This window comes from Artemia sp. Qi Xiang Cuo, chromosome 13 (assembly GCF_049724085.1).
Source record: "Artemia sp. Qi Xiang Cuo chromosome 13, ASM4972408v1, whole genome shotgun sequence".
Lineage (NCBI taxonomy): Eukaryota > Metazoa > Arthropoda > Branchiopoda > Anostraca > Artemiidae > Artemia > Artemia sp. Qi Xiang Cuo.
Window position 1 is genome coordinate 34,705,763 of NC_142806.1, and position 16,804 is coordinate 34,722,566.

At 35.6% G+C, this 16,804-nt stretch overlaps 1 protein-coding gene across 1 annotated transcript in view; it reads left to right on the forward strand.

Moving 5' to 3' along the window:
* LOC148945225 (cGMP-dependent protein kinase, isozyme 2 forms cD5/T2-like) overlaps positions 1 to 16,804 on the forward strand; it is a 134,611-nt gene that overhangs the window by 58,668 nt on the left and 59,139 nt on the right. Inside the window, exon 5 of the mRNA XM_089098980.1 lies at positions 2,791 to 2,938. Within this exon, the coding sequence (XP_088955106.1) occupies positions 2,791 to 2,938 (148 nt within the window). The remainder of the gene's footprint in view (positions 1 to 2,790; positions 2,939 to 16,804) is intronic.

Below are 16,804 nucleotides of genomic sequence, written 5' to 3' on the forward strand. Positions count from 1 at the left end.
AAACTTCTAAATATCCAGTTAAACATCATCAACCCATCAATATATATTATACATCCTTGCCTCCAAGCATTGGTAAAAAAAAAGGGAAAAATTCTTTTATTTTTTTTTTAATGAGAAACTTCTAAATATCCAGTTAAACATCATCAACCCATCAATATATATTTTATATATATATATATATATATATATATATATATATATATATATATATATATATATATATATATATATATATATATATATATATATATTTTGTGTTTTTCATTTTTTGAATGAACATAAGACTTACCAAATAAAATGGTTTAGTTGGCAACTGGCTCAAATCTTAACGATTGAAACTTTAGCTTAACTTCCTAGATTTTTCTTCTTTATTCAACGAGATTGTTTCCCCGGGACAAAAGCGAGAATTATCAATAGGGCATTATTATCTCCGAAAGAGTTTTAATGGAACTAGAGAAAAAAATCATCAGAATATTGGAATTAGGAAAGCTGGAGAAATTTGGAGAGAAAAGCTGGCTTGTTGACATTTGTATATTATAACCAAACGAAGCGCTTACCAGGGCAGGGGAAAGGAAGGCCAAATGTCACGATTAAAACATTTGTACTTCTTGTACACGTGTAAGTGTCTTTTGGAGACAATAATTGGATTGGCCTATATATGTCAAAGGAACCGAAAAAATTGGCTGGTGATTCAAGAAGATAGATTTTTCAGAAGAGGGGGAAAATTGTCTTTCTGGTTATTTGACTGCTATTAACTAACGATTTTTTTTTAGATGTCAAAAATACTAAGTTCAATTCTAGTGTCCTCTCTATTTTCTAACTATTTCAGCGTGGAAGAAAAGACAACCAGATAAAATTAGGTGCTGTACTAAATTGTATCTTGATAAAGCCATACTGCTACTACTAAATACTTGTTGTAGTGGTGTAAAGCTGTTTAAGGCCGATACATTGTTAATCACCTAAGCTAAAAAAAAAAAAGACAACCAAATAAAATTAGGTGCTGTACTAAATTGTATCTTGATAAAGCCATACTGATACTACTAAATACTTGTTGTAGTGGTGTAAAGCTGTTTAAGGCCGATACATTGTTAATCACCTAAGCTAAAGAAAAAAGACAACCAAATAAAATTAGGTGCTGTACTAAATTGTATCTTGATAAAGCCATACTGCTACTACTAATATTGTATCTTGATAAAGCCATACTGCTACTACTAAATACTAGTTGTAGTGGTGTAAAGCTGTTTAAGGCCGATACATTGTTAATCACCTAATCTAAAAAAAACAAAAAACAACCAAATAAAATTAGGTGCTGTAGTAAATTGTATCTTGATAAAGCCATACTGCTACTACTAAATACTTGTTGTAGTGGTGTAAAGCTGTTTAAGGCCGATACATTGTTAATCACCTAAGCTAAAAAAAAAAGACAACCAAATAAAATTAGGTGCTGTACTAAATTGTATCTTGATAAAGCCATACTGCTACTACTAAAAACTTGTTGTAGTGGTGTAAAGCTGTTTAAGGCCGATACATTGTTAATCACCTAAGCTAAGAAATTGACTTTGTTGACCGTTACTAGCCTAACTGCCAGTAGCTAAGAAATTGACTTTATTGACCGTTATGAACTGCCAGTTGTCTGTAGAAAACAGTTTTTTCTAGGGCATCAGAGGTCGGTAAATTCAATTTTATTTGAATTTTATTATATACAAAGACTTTATTTTCTAACTATTTTTGCGTATGAGAAAAAGGGGATACAACGTATTTTGAAAAGGAAAAACGAAATAACATTACATGCTTGTCTCTTGGAAGAACTATACTGCTAATGTTACTGCTAATAACCTGAGCTAAAGTAAAGGGGCTTGAGATCGATACGTTATTAATAACCAAAAGTCAACAAATGACTTTATTGACTGCTATTAACCATCAGTTGTATTTTGAATTTGCTAAGGCAGCAAAGATCAGTCAGAGTCAATTTTGATATCCAAAATTTCATTTTCTAACCATCTCCACCTATGAGAAAGGAGGTGTAACGTATTCGAGGAAAAAACAGAACCGAACGAACTTTAATGCGGACTTAAAAATTTCTTGGAAAAGTCCTAGTAGTACTACTCTTACATAAAGACTGGTATAATGTAAAGCCGCTTGTGGCCGATACGGTATTGAACCTTTCTCCTTGCACCACTATATTAAAAGGGTTTGCTTTGACTCTTGCCCAAGGAAACGCAGAGATTTTGTATCATTACAGTATAATTTGGGGCGTCTATACCGAACATTTAAAATCTTAAAGCAAATTCTGGTAAGAGCATATTGCTGAGTGAAAATATCTTTTCTTTGTACATTGTAAAATTTGTTTTATCACGCACAACATATTGCTATTTTTTCTTCTTTTTTTTATGCCGTGACGCCTTTTGAATATTAGGTGGTCGAGATAAAAAATTTTTTCTTTTTATTCAAACAAAAAATTATGAAACACAGCATTTTTTTCAGACAAAAATTTATGAAAGATTATGGAGTTTCATTGTACAAAAAATACTCAAATTTCTCTGAAAATGAAGAAATGAGGGAGATTAGACTTCATTTCGCTTAAGTCCTCCCCCTTCGGGTAAATTTAGTTCTTGTTCCTGTTCCCCATAGAAAAGGATCTGTCGAAAAGAATAAAACCATTTCTACAAAATTTATGTTTGTTGTCTTGCGTTGATTTTTCCTTTTTTCCGCTTGTTTTTACAATGATAATTCATTTTGTTTCAATTTCACTACTGATTGTGATTACAAGAATTTCTTCTTTTTTCACAGAATACAAGAGGAGTATGCTCATGTGAAACTTAGTGATCTGCGAGTGATTGCAACTCTTGGTGTGGGTGGTTTTGGTCGAGTCGAACTTGTTCAACTTGCTGGTGATCCTAGCCGTTCTTTCGCCTTGAAGCAAATGAAGAAAGCACAGGTATGTTCTAGGTCACTAATAATCATAATACACGATCAAAACTAATAAAATCGCTGGCTTCTATTTACTCGATGACGTTTGAAAACACGCCATCTAGTTTGACCCTTGAGAGGGAGATGTATTTATTATACTAAATGACACCATCAGTATTAGCAGCCCCCCCCTCGAGGAGTAAAAACTTGTCAGAGGGGGTGGCAAAAATACATTAAAAAATAATACAGGACAAAATAAATAATAAAACAATCAATACAAATCGCACATCCTAATCGGTACCACAAACTTTACGACTAAACAATTTCAACTTTACTATGGTAATCATACCCCAAGAGGCCATAATTATTTATTTAGAACCCCCCCCCCTCCAAAAAACAACTAAAATTCATGCTTACTAAAAAGGATTTACACTTAATAGGATTTAATTGCTCTCTTAAACAAAGAAATATCACTAATAGGTTTAATATTCTGGTCAAGATGGTTCCAACTTTGAATTCCCCTATGAAGCTCAGAAAACGTCGACCGGGTCGAAACAGCCAATGAAATATTAATCTCTGCGAAAGATTGAGTGTCATAATCGTGGACCGAGTATCTCAAATTTGCTAAACTATCCAAACATGAAAGATTTGTACCATGTTTTAGTCTAAAAATAAACAAAACGGTATACAACTCTCGTAGTCTCGAAGCTGATAATATCCTTATTCGCTCATAGACGTCCCGTACCGAATCATGGGGTTGTAGGCCAAACAATAATCGAACGACGATATTTTGTGGAACTTGTACAGACAGGACAATTGAAGCAAGTGTATCAAGGCAAACATTACTACAATATATATGGATAGACAAGGGAAAAATAAAGAAGGCGTTGGACAAATGGAAAGAAAATATGCTTAAGTTTTCTCATTATACCTAGGTTACGAGCCAAAATTTTACTCACAGACTGTACATGGCACTTGAATGATAAAATTTCATCAATATAAACCCCCCAAGTATTTAATCGAAAAAACTCGATTAAAATTCCAAATTATGTTACAATTTCTTGAATCCAAGGATAAAAAACAATGATCGAGAAAAAATGACAAAATTTGACTTACCCAAATTAATGTTAAGCCGATTTACTTTCATTTCTCATGTTAAATGCGATGTTAGATTTCTTTTTTATATAGCCCAGCTCGAAACTTCTCTTTATGTACGGGTGTCTAAAAATTAGCGTTATCCCCACTCCCCCCGAAAAAACTAGAAAAAAGTAATTTTGAGCTCGCCACTTTGTCGTTGTCTAAACGGAAGGAAAGGATTTTTTTAATTAAAATTGAGTATTTGCGGGTATCAAGTCATGGCTAATTGTAGAAAAAGCCAAGATGGATAGTCCGAGTGAGTGAGAGGCAGATCTGGCAGAAGGCCTTTTAGGATTGTACAGAGATGATGTCATTTTACTTGATTTTAATTAAAATCAAGTAGTTGCGGACATCAAGCCATGTCTAATTGTAGGAAAAGCCAAGACAGATAGTCCAAGTGAGTGAGAGGCAAATCTGGCACTAGCCCTTTTTAGGATTGTATAAAAATGATGTCATTTCACTTGTTTATAGATAAGTCTATCTATCATCCATCTGTCCATACATCATTCCTAGGGCAGAACTAAGGTAGATAGTCATAGAACTAAGGGATGAAAGATTGGATTGATTTTGGGTTGACGCGTGACGGACAGTGTCCACTGGACTTGTATGCAAAATGGGGAACTGAATTTGCTGGGACTCACAGGCGAACAAGAGACATAAGCCTAATAGGCTTGGCCGCTTGTAGTCTCAGGTGGAATATCGTGTCATAGGATTGACACATGACCAACAACGGTTAAACAAACATAGATTCGTTTTTTAATGTTTTCCGCCATAATATATTTCAAAGAAAAGTCAAGAATGATAATAAAGCCTAAGACGAGCTGAAATAAAGTCATGTAATACTTCGAACTTGAAAGAACTGAAATTGCTAAAATTAAGGTGGGGCCGTCCCACCAAACGCCTTGAAGCCCAGTTGTCAAATTGTGTTTTATTGGAAACTAAACAAGTTTCTTCAAAATATACCTATATGCGTTTTAAAAGTCTTATTTAGGTATCGATTTTCTGTTGAATTAATCTTCTATCGAAGTTGAAATGAATCGAAATGAAAAATAATGATGAAAAAAAGTATCCTTTTAAAATGGTAAAACTAAACTGAAAGAAATGAATACATTTCTTCTAAGATTTTGTTTTCTGTAGACTTGATTAGTATTTTTTTTTTTTTTTTAATGTTTTTTTCAGGCTAAGGTGAAATTGACTATTGTCTTTAGGGGGCTTGTGGAGGTGGCAGCCCCCCCTCTTACTTATGGGTATTTAGTGTTGGCCTGATTCTTCATTTTAATTTCTGTTTGGGTTTAAGTTCATTTGCTCATTCATAGTAATTTTTGTTTGTTATAAGTTTGAGTTGGTTGTTCATTTTAATTTTTCTTTGTTTTAAATTTGACTTATATACGTCTTTATTTCTGCTCGTCTTACTTCAGTTTTTTGGAAATGTTTTGCAAAAATAACTGAATTAAAATGAAATTTTTGTAAAGTGTATTGGCAACACTTGAGGCTTAGCAATAATGGAATATCTGAGAGGACTTTCCATCGTAGCTCACTTGCTGCACTATTAGCCTAGAGTAATAGAGGTGTTGGTTCAAGTCCTTACTGATCGCAGATTTCTTGTAATCAAAACGTGTATGGTTTTTTCCAATTAATATGGAAAACTTTTACTCTGTATAATTTGCTTTGCTTACGGCCCTTAGTCTCCGCTCTGTACTTTGTAACACTAAACTTAAACGTCTATCAGTTCCTTGCTTTTTCAACAAGACGAACCTCTTTATTACGTGGATTTTCCTCTCTTGGTTTCGTATCTTATGGCACATCCAGTGCCTAGGAATTTCTGATGTTGCAAAATATGTGGATGGATAGATAGAAATATAAATAGTTGAGATAAATCGTTTCTTGGTAAACTTGAATTAGTGAATAATTAGAAACCTCCGTAAGGTCCAAAATATGGGCCTAGGCACAGTTAGTAAGCTTGTCACTGATTATCTTGCTGGAAAACAAAGCTGAATTCTTAGAAATTGACAATTCATGTTCTCAGTTCTTTTTTATTAAATTTTTTTATAATTAAAATATGCATCAGTTTGTCCCCAGACATTCGTAACAAAAATTTGACATGTAACATCCAACCTGAGGGGCCTGTTAAATACTTAGGTATTAATGTTGAACATGCTTTTTCTAATTTCTTTTTTTTAATATACTTGTGTATATTTTTCTTTAAATATACTTATTATGAATTATACCTGACATTAAATTCTTGCTTTGTGTCTTTCACTAGATATTTTCCCAGGAGTAGTCTATCAATTCAAATGCTCTTGGTTGCGCAAATCTCGTGGTGTAGCTGAAATTCATGTGCTTCAGATATCATCCTGATGGAAAAATATACGATGTATTTTGAAAGTGTGTTTTTTTTAGCACAACGTACCAATCCCCACGTATAATTATTTAGATTATTACTTGATCTCCTCTGCTAATTAAAAAAGTTTTTCCAGCAAATTCATCGTACTAGAATTATTCCTAAGAAATGATAACATTCTTCCAGCTAGTTCGTAATATCCCTTAATCAAAATCTCTAAGGACCCTTGATAGGTGACGCAGGGAGTCTAATGAGGATTTATTATAAGACTAGTTGACAACACCACTTAATCTCTTGTCTGCGTATAGGACTCGTTACAGATTACGCCAAAGAGTCTGGGAAACTAATAAGGCTAAGAACTGTTCAATGTCCGAGGAGAAAAATGTCGAATGCCATCTATCCCCTGTCAATGTCACAACTTGTTGGCTGTTGACTGAATGATTTTCCTTAATTGAAGTCGAAGGGAGATACAGTGTTTTGAAGTTGTGCAGGGACTGAAGTACTAATATTGCCTATTTTGTCATTTTTGTACTCATTGGCTTATGTACCATAGGAAAAAATTAGATTAATAAATCGTTATTTTGACGAAGTTCCCAACCCCACTATTAATGAAAATTGGACACAGCTGAGGCACGTATCTAGGTCTCTGTGAATTTCCAACCTGTCACATGTGTGGAATATGTTTTACGGAAAGGAAGGATGTACATAATATGGCAAATTGCTGAGAAAAGGCACATAACATACCAAGTCCGGTAAAATATGAGCTTTTGCGAAATTAACCCAGTTTCCCTTCCCCTCTTGGTAGCATCACAGCTTCCAAGGGAAGAATTATCAGTAAGCGTAAGTAATTATATAATTAAGATTCTCTATAGGTTACTGCTCTGTAGAAAATCGAAAAACAGCATCCTAGAAAATAGGTTTATTCTTAGTTCCCCCCCCCCTTCTGAAGGGTCAGATATGTGTTTGCTTGTGTTAAAAAAAATCACTATTGGATTTGTATTAATCAATTAAGTTAAGTTTGGTTCCGCTATTAACTAATCCAAACCATAGGACCTGGGGTAAAATTAATAAAGTTACTTTTGTTTACCTTTTTCGGTACAATTGGGATTTATTTATATTTCTTTTGCAGAAAAGTACTGAATTTACCTTCTCTCTTTTTTTCATTTGTTCTCTTTCACAGGAATGAAAATTCCAACTTTTTTTTTTTTTTAGAGAAAAAAGAGTTTTCCCTTAAGAAAGTCAAGAACGACGTTAAAATTTAAACCGAGTCGAACTTAAGCTATTAATATTGAAGCTTAACTTGCGCTTATACAAACAATACAAATTTTCAAATGATTACTTCTTGTCCATTTACTTCAAGAAGTGAATGTACGCCTTTTATTTTATGATACAGAGTTTTCAGCGTGACTGGAAACTGTAGAATTTTCAGTCTGAATTGAAAGACACTAAGTAACTAAAACCCCAACAACAACCAAGGATGTCATATCAGCATAAGCGTTTTGCACCTTCTTCAATTCTCAATACTTGGGGATCATTTTCGGGATCGTCTTCAATGACAAGATAAAGAAATTGGGGCTCTTTCGGAATAATGAAATTTGCTTATAGGTACTTTCCTTTTGATGACTGACTAATATTCGAGTTGGCTTTAACCTGAAACTTTAGCCTCACGATTAAAACCATGAAACAACGATGAAACTTTTCGACAAAATAACGATTTGCATGTGATATACGTACAAGGAATGCTAGTAATCTGGTGACGGAGTATAGGAGTGGAAGTCGAGCTGGATTTCAAATGAAACATCTGGTCCAGGGGGTATGGAATTCCCTCCCAGATGGTGTTAAGGCGGCTGAAAACCAGCATTTGTTTAAAAAAGGAGTAAAGAAATTTTGCTAGGGGGGTGAGGAGCCATGATTCAGATCTCGAAGATAGATGTTACAATTTATTTTCTTTTGTTATTATCTTTTTTTCTTTCTTTTTTTATGTGTTTTATGAGAATGTTCAATAGTACGTGTTCCGCTTTACGAAAGTTTTCGATACATGTTTTTTAATTGGAATAAACAGGAAAAAGTAAATTTGTTTGAAACTTTTTCCCTTGCACCTTTCAAAAAACGCAGCTGGTCGCCAAAGCCTACCCTTAAGAAAGTTCAGTTGAATCAATGAATGTCTGAAAACTCCTGATTTATTGCATTTATTCATAATTTATGCTGTCTATGGCAACACTGAATTTAGTACCACTGTGACGACATTTCATGTCACCTATTGGCTTCTTAATTCCCTTATTTTTCGTTTCGCTGTAGTAAACTCACGTTCAATCACTTTTATAACTGTGTAGGATAAATAAGTGTAAATTCTTGACTTTGGACCCAAGAGGACCATTCTGGAAAAAAGAAACAGCTATGCAATGCTTACTTCAGATTTAACCCACTTTTCTGAATGACTCTTTAAAAATAATGCTCGTCGTCATATAGTATCGATTTTTTGTTTCCACAATGAAGTTTGCTGGCTTGTTCTGTGATTCTGAACTAAGCCGGCATCAGGGGGATAGGGGTATGGGTTTGAAACCCCTCTACTCTCCCCACTGGAAATACTATATAAAAATAGGGACTTTTTGATAATAAACCGCTAGTAACAAACTCTTCTATAGTTGAGACCACAGTATAAAGATATAGCAGTAAGTTTACCGCAGATAATTTCTGGCTCTTCATTATCGGTGCGAACAAACAGATCCTCCCACTTATTCTTGTATTAGCGTGTACAAACAGCTCCTCTCATTTGATCTGCTATCAGCGGTCCAATTACCCTGAAACACGTATTTTGGCAGAAACTTTCTCAAAATGCCTTTGGAACCAACTTGAGACTTCGAAACCTACTTTTAATTCCTAAAAACATCTAATAATAACATTGCACTACTAATTACCGATTTTCATATGTGTATTGGAATAAATTAATTTAAAATTAGTTTCTTCAATATTTAGTGTTCCAACGCTGAAGCCAAGTTTCGCGTTCAAGAGAAACCTGACTTGTCTACCCGTGAAAAGATCTAATGTCGCTTATGTTTCTACGTTCTCTGGAGCACTCGCACCTCGGTCCGGGTGTTTATAATGGGTGAGATAGGGAAAGATCACACTGTCTATAATTTATATACTGTGGTTGAGACTTTCCACCTCCCGAATCAAAACTTCGGGCTCTGCCTTTTTCACACCTTTCAGTGCTTACTTTATTCTTGTTTGCATCATCTCGAACGCAACTGCTTTCAATTTATCAAATCATAAGAAAGCAATTGGTTTACGAAGATATTCAAGGCACCATGATTAGTTACCATATTGGGACATTTTTAGGTACTACCATACTCAGCCAAAAGGTTTAGTAAATTGAAATTGAATTTAAATTTACGCTTTTCATCAGTATCATGAGTTTGACGTTATAGACAACCATGATTTACCATGATAATCATGTACCATGGCCCATAAAAAGTACCACTAAGGGTACATTAGTACTATGTGTGGCAGGAAAGTCTAGAAAGCAAAGGCCAAGAAGTCCAAAAAAAGCAAGTTTTAACTAAAATGGGACTACTCTGATATAAAAGTAGACTCCTTCGAGGTCATATCCGGGGGAGGAAGAGTCCGGGTTTGACCCCCCTCCCCGATTTTTTTCTAACACTTAAAAACGTAAAAAATGTGTATAAAAAATTTTGATCCGTTATTTAGTTTTTTTGTGTCCCCCCCCCCCGCCCAAAAAAAGGAACAGATTCTGTATGCACCCTTTGACTCCTTGTAAACTTACGCATACTTTCTATACTTTTGTACAATGGCGCTCTTTTATTTCCGCTCTTTTTGATTTGATTGAAAAGCTACACACTAGGTCCTTGCCTGCACCAGAGGCATTTTTAGAGTTAGACCATTTAGACTATGGAAGGAAAGTCGAGATGCAAAAAATCGAACAAAGATTTGGATGCGTTTGAATGTACTTAAGAAAACAACTAGGGATACATAACTTACGTCCTAAACAAAGTGCAAGCAATTAAATAACTGATTGACAATCCTAAGCATGTACTCAAATAAGGACAGACTATAGAGAAACAGAGCTTACTTGCAAAATACGTTGTGACTCAAGAACATTCTGCTGTTTTTGCTGGCTTAAAATTACATGTAAAAGAACCGTTTTGCATTTTTTTTTTTTTTTTTTTTTACTAGATCAAAATTTGACATACCAACAACGGGTAAAAAAAAGGCGGGGTCATCTTACTTCCCTTTCTTACACAAGGTTAAGGAATAGTGCGACTGGCTTTAGGAAAAAAACTCGGAAAAATAAACCAATGGAATTAACCCACACTTTTTAGCACGGAAGTATTGGACAGTAATCTTTCTTTTCTCTTTTGACTGACCTTTACAAGATTACCAAGTATCGAGGAAAAATATGTCTTCCTTATTGCATTCTTGGGGGAATCGATGTGTCTTATTTGTTATGCTGATGACATCTTGAATTTTAGCTGTACGATCCTGCTGATGTAGCAGAATTTCAAAATCCTCAAAGAGGAACATACAAAAATCGGACTGTGTTTCGATTCTGAGAAAACTGAAGTTGTTCTTTTCAATTGGCGATTTCCCTGTACCTCTCTCCTAAATCTGGACGGTTCTCTTATCAAACCGGAGACCACATTACCATTACATACCGGGGCCTTCCGATCGGTTCTTCTATCGGCCACACACGCCGTTTGCTGATATCTCACGAGCGTAAAATTAGTATTTCTTGCGCCGGAATCGTAAAAAGCAAATTGCGCTTCAATCGTCACTTTCTAGCATCCATCTACAACGCCATAGCCCTCCCACATCTGCTTGACATTGCTCCATTCTGGAAACTTTTTACAGTTACAGATAAAAAGCACCTACGATCAATCTTCTTCAGACTTGCCAAGTATCTTTTACATTTTCCTCCTTGGATCAAGAAATCGTAACATTGTCCATATGTATAACCTTGCAGGCCCAAATATTAGTATTAATAAATCTTTATCCTGTTTTTCAAAGAAATTTTCATCGCCCATGGTCCTCAGTTTGTTCGCAATACTTTGTTCGTATTAATGTGATGTATGTAATGAAAGTTTTTTGTCATGTATTTGAAATTTCAATGTGTGTTGGTGTCTTTTTTTTTGTTATCTTTAGTGATCACTCCATCTATTGTATAAAATATTTGCATTGAGTATAGTATCTGTAAACAATTTTGCTCTTTGGTAACTTAGAAATCCATAGAATAGAAAAATCTGACACGCTGGTGGATCCAGGGGGGGGGTCGGCCCCCCAAGATTTTTTCTGGCGCCCTCTTTCCGTGTTTTTTTTTCAGTTTTTTTTTAGAATAAATTTGTCAATTTTATCAATTATTGGCACCTTTTTCACATTGCCCCCCTCCAAGATTTTTGCTCATTGGTGCCCTTGTCAAATCGTCCCCCCCCCCTAAGATTTTGCTCTAGATCCGTCCCTGATCTGACAGCGAAATAGAACCCTAAACAAATTAGGCTAAAAAACAGACTGTTTCAAGCAAAGTAAAGAGAGTTTTCAAAATTTCAAACAGACAGTAATTAAGAAATGAAACTTAAATCCAACCGAAATTATAATATTCTAGCAAATAGGAGATGTCAAAGTTGGTGTGGCTTGTGCAACCCTTGGGTTGCTTTGTTTTATATGACCTGAAGATCTAGTAATTTTAATTTAATTAGAAAGTTTATGCTGTATCTAACTTTAGCATAAATTCAATTATGTAAATTTATTTTGAATTTTAATCGATACTAAAAATAAATTCCGGATCATTTTTGTTAAACATTGTTTACTGCCATCTTAGGGCCATATAAACTGTTGCATAAATCCCTATGTGATTATTTATTACTGATGTCATAAATATTTCGCTATTATTAATTTTGTGCAAATTTAGAACACTATGCCATACAGGTATGCAAAAATAGTCGCGCTTATCTAACATGGACTCTGTTGGAATTTACTCTGTTAAGCTATGAATATTTAATAAACTTTGCATGGACTCACAGTTTACAAAAATATCTTCTTGTGAAGTCCCGGTATTGTAAAACTAGCTGTGAATATAATTACCCTTCGACATATAATTATAAGCTATGTGTTTTGTTTAGCATGTTTAAAATTATACGTTTGTTGTAGATTATCGCAACTTTTTGAAAGTTGAAAAAAAGTAGTGGATTTTCTAGCTGTTCTTCATCAATTTTTTTAATTGACTCTTAAGTTTTAAAGGATAGTGAACACAGATTTTAAGCTATTTTGCAGAAACACTTTCTGAGGATAAGGATAAGAAAAATCGTAGAAATTACAAGGTGTAACTCGGCATCATTTTGGTACATAGCATATATAGGGTGGCTATATATACGAGGCGTGTTTTTAAGTAAAGTCCGTTTGAATATATACCCGTGTTTTCAGGCTCAGCGGGTTCGAACACGGGTTGTTCTCGTCTAGTTTCAACTTTCTAGTTTTTCGTCTAGTTTCAGCGGGTCCGAAGTTTCAACCCCGTGTTTTTTTCGAGAACCCGCTTTGTGAAAACGCTTGATGCACTAGACGAAAAAAACCGTGTTCGAACCCGCTGAGCCGTGAACAACCCGTCTTCCAACAAGGGTTGCTCTCATCTAGTGTATCAAGCGTTTTCACAAAGCGGGTTCTCGAGGAAAACACGGAGTTAAAACTTCGGACTCACTGAAACTAGACTAAAAACTAGAAACTTGAAACTAGACGAGAACAACCCGTGTTCGAACCCATTGAGCCTGAAAACGCGGCTTAAGTAAACAGCGAAAGATTATTTCAAAAAAGTAAATTTATTTTCAGAAGAAATTGTATTCAGAAGAATAGTTGCCAAGTTTTCTCAAACACTTATCATACCTCTCAACTAATTTTAAGTAAACTCTGTATAAAAACTTTGGGCCTGTTCCGATAACCAAGAATTCACTTCCGTTTTTACGTCGTCATCATCATTGTAACGGTTGCCACTGAGGTACTGTTGGAGGCGGAGAAACGGGTTGTAATCACTCGGTGCAAGATCAAGACTGTATGGTCGGTGGTCTACAACTTCCCAGTTAAAAATGTCCAACAAATTTCGGGTCTAACAAGCAGTGTGAGGTCTTGTATTGTCATGAAGAAGGACAATTTCCTTTGTCATGCTTTTTTTTTTTTTTTTTTTTTTTTTTTTTTTTTTTTTTTAATCTCTGCGGAGCTTTCTGAGGGTTAGGCAGTATGTTTCTGAATAGATAGTGGTTTCTCTTTGCATGAAGTTGACGAAAAAACAGCATGCCTACTCCAGAACACCGACACCATGATTTTGTGCTGGAAGAGTGTTCGACCTTCAAATTTCCAGGGGAGTCTGTGTTTCCACTCCATGTTTTGTTGCCCTGATTAGGGCGTTATATGCAAAACCCATGTTTCGTCTCCCGTTCAACCGATGATGACGACAACGTATAAATGGCACTGAACTCTTGATTATTGAAGCCGGTGGTAAATTTTTTTGAGGAGTTTACTTCAAAATTAGTTCATAGGTATGATTAGTGTTTGAAAAAAAAAACTTGGCAACTATGCCGATAAATAGAGTAACGTTTGTACTTTCTGAAAATAAATTTACTTTTTTGTAGTAATTTTTCCTTACTTAAAAACACGCCTCGTAAATGGGACCTTTTCGGTATACTCTTAGATGGAGGCTTAGAAATGAAGTAAAAATTATTTAATGTACTTTCTTTTTATTTAGAACGTAATAAAAAGGAGTTTGCTTTGATAGAAGTACTTAGTGCACTATATTTTCCAAAGATTTCATCCTTTTCAGCTATTTTCCCTTTTACGGATTTGTAAAACTCCATGCAAATCAGCTTGTTGTTAAGCTGCCATTATCATACCGATTCCACAGCCCCTGGTAGCTATAGATTCTTTTACCAGTCCACTAGGGCTACATAAGTGAAAATGCTCTTTCCACAGTGACATCGGTTCAGTACTCGAGCTAAACTCGTAACCCCTTTTCAACAACGAACAGAAGCGAAAATCATTGGTGTAAACATAAACAGTAACAAAGTTTTTAGAACGCTCTTTCAACTGGATGTCGCAAAAGCTGTAGGGCCTGATACGACATCCAATATCGTCCTCAAAAGGTGTGTTCCTGAGCTCGCTGGTCCCCTCGCCTCTCTTTCGAATTTGCTTAGTAGCAGGGACATTTTAGAATGCTTGGAAAGTTGCTCATGCAGTCCCTGTCCCTAAGGAAAATGGTGACCCTACTAATGTAGGATCTTATCAGCCAATCAATTACCTTTCCTGCGTAGGAAAAGCTCATGAGAGTATCATTAACAAGACCCTTTAGAACTACCTTGAGTCAAAACCCTCATTGGCTGACGCACAATACGGTTCTCGTAGAAAACGGTCTACGTTAGACTGTCTAATTGCGCAGTGCCAAGGCTGGGTCGCGCTCTTGTCCCAGGGACATGACATTCGCCTTGTCTGACATCGCCAAAGCCTTTGATCGCGTAGGGCTCGAGGGTCTTCTATGTAAATTAAAAACCTATGTAGCTGATGGTCATCTATTCGAGGTGCTTGATGATTTCCTTTGCTAGCGATCAATACGGGTCGTCCTTGACGGTTTCATTTCAAAAGAATGGCCGGTTCATAAAGAATGTTGGGTGTTCATAAAGGCCTTGTGAAAGACCCCACCACTTTGCTGATGACACGACGACAATGATATCCATCGCGAAAGACGAAGATCCTAGAAATTCCCATAATAAGCTTCAGGATGACCTAAAAAAAATTGAGGTGTGGGCAGATTAGTGGCTTGTCAGTTTCAATGCATCAAAAACAAAAGAGCTCTTAATTTCGGAGGTGCGGAATGTGAAGGATCACCCTGCTTTCATTTTCAAAGGAGTGGGCAATAAAAAGAGTTGACACACTACGCCTTCTTGGAATTTATTTCTCGTCGGATTTCACGTGGGCTGAACATCTTAGCAAAGTGAGATCCTCCTGTTCCCGAAACTAGGAGTTATCCTAAGGTGCAAAGCCTCTTCCCTGACGAGTCCTTTTCAACACTATTCACGTCATGTATCTGACCATTCTTGGAATATGCATGTCCTCTCTTTGCTGGCGCTCCAACTAACCACATAGCTCCTCTTGAGCAGTTCGCGCAGCAATTTCTAGCAACTTTGATGCCAAACCCCTGCAGTCGATCTAGGATCGATTTGACATGTCTTCAATGTCGGTGTTCTATAAATACATGCAATATCCTCCATCTGAGGACATATCAAGGCTTGTTCAAAATAGAATAAAGGCTTTGTGATCAACTCGCCAAAGTACAGCTCGACAGGACTGCCTTGTGGAGGGTACTCCCCGCCAAGATTACTTGAAGACAAGTTTCGCTCGACGATCCGTCGCCACATGAAATGGCCTCCCAGTAGGTGTAATTCCGAAAAATCCTTCTCTTGAGATGTTCAAGAAAAGTTATAATAAATATCTTAAAAGTAATTAGGGTGGTAATTACCAGGACTATTGGCATATCATCACTTGTGCCGGAGCCATGAAGCCTGTATTAAAAAAAAATAATAATATTTTGTAAGATTAAGTCTTGTTGGGATGTCGGGATGGATAGTGACTCTGTGGAGTTAGTATAACTGATAGACTTAGTTCTAGAGATTCTCAGTTTGTTTTTGTTCCAGTCATGGCCTATCCTCCCTACGTCATGGCCAACCCTTGAAAATTTTGACTTGTGGATAAAATTTTTTTGCGCTTTCCAACTAGTTTTCTTCAAAAGAGGACAGAATACCTTAAAACAGAACAGAATAGGTCTTAGGTTATTGATGATGGATAATTGGAGGAATATCACCCTATCTGTCACACAAAAGGTATCATTTTAGCTGGTCACCAGTCTGAGAAACTATTTTCTAGACACATAACATTCAGTTTTTCATCAGTGATAGAAATAATTACTATTTTCAATCTGTTTTTTTTTTTCTGCAAAGATATTTTTTTCGAAAAACAACAAACATACTAAAGTCAAAATCATAAAAAGTATTTATTTTCAATAGCATTTAATCTTTTCTTTGCAATTGAAAAGGAACCTTCAATCTGAAAAAAATACTATGGTTTTTTGAGAATATAGTCAATTGTTCATGAAACTAAAAAAAAAGAAAAAAAACTCGTTTTCAAAATTGACAAAGCAGTAATTTTCTCGAGAATCTACGAATATAAGTGAAAACGAGGGGAACAAAACGGATTGGGCTTTACATAACATAGCTGTCAAATTAATCTAAGTTATAAATGCATAAACGAAAAAAGTCGGCGAGTTGAAGGAAACAAGTTGGAAGATCAAGCTTTGTAAAGCCCAATTTGCTCCCTGCATTTTCGCTTATAGTCATGTATTCTCGAGAAAAAAAAATTCTAGTTTATTTG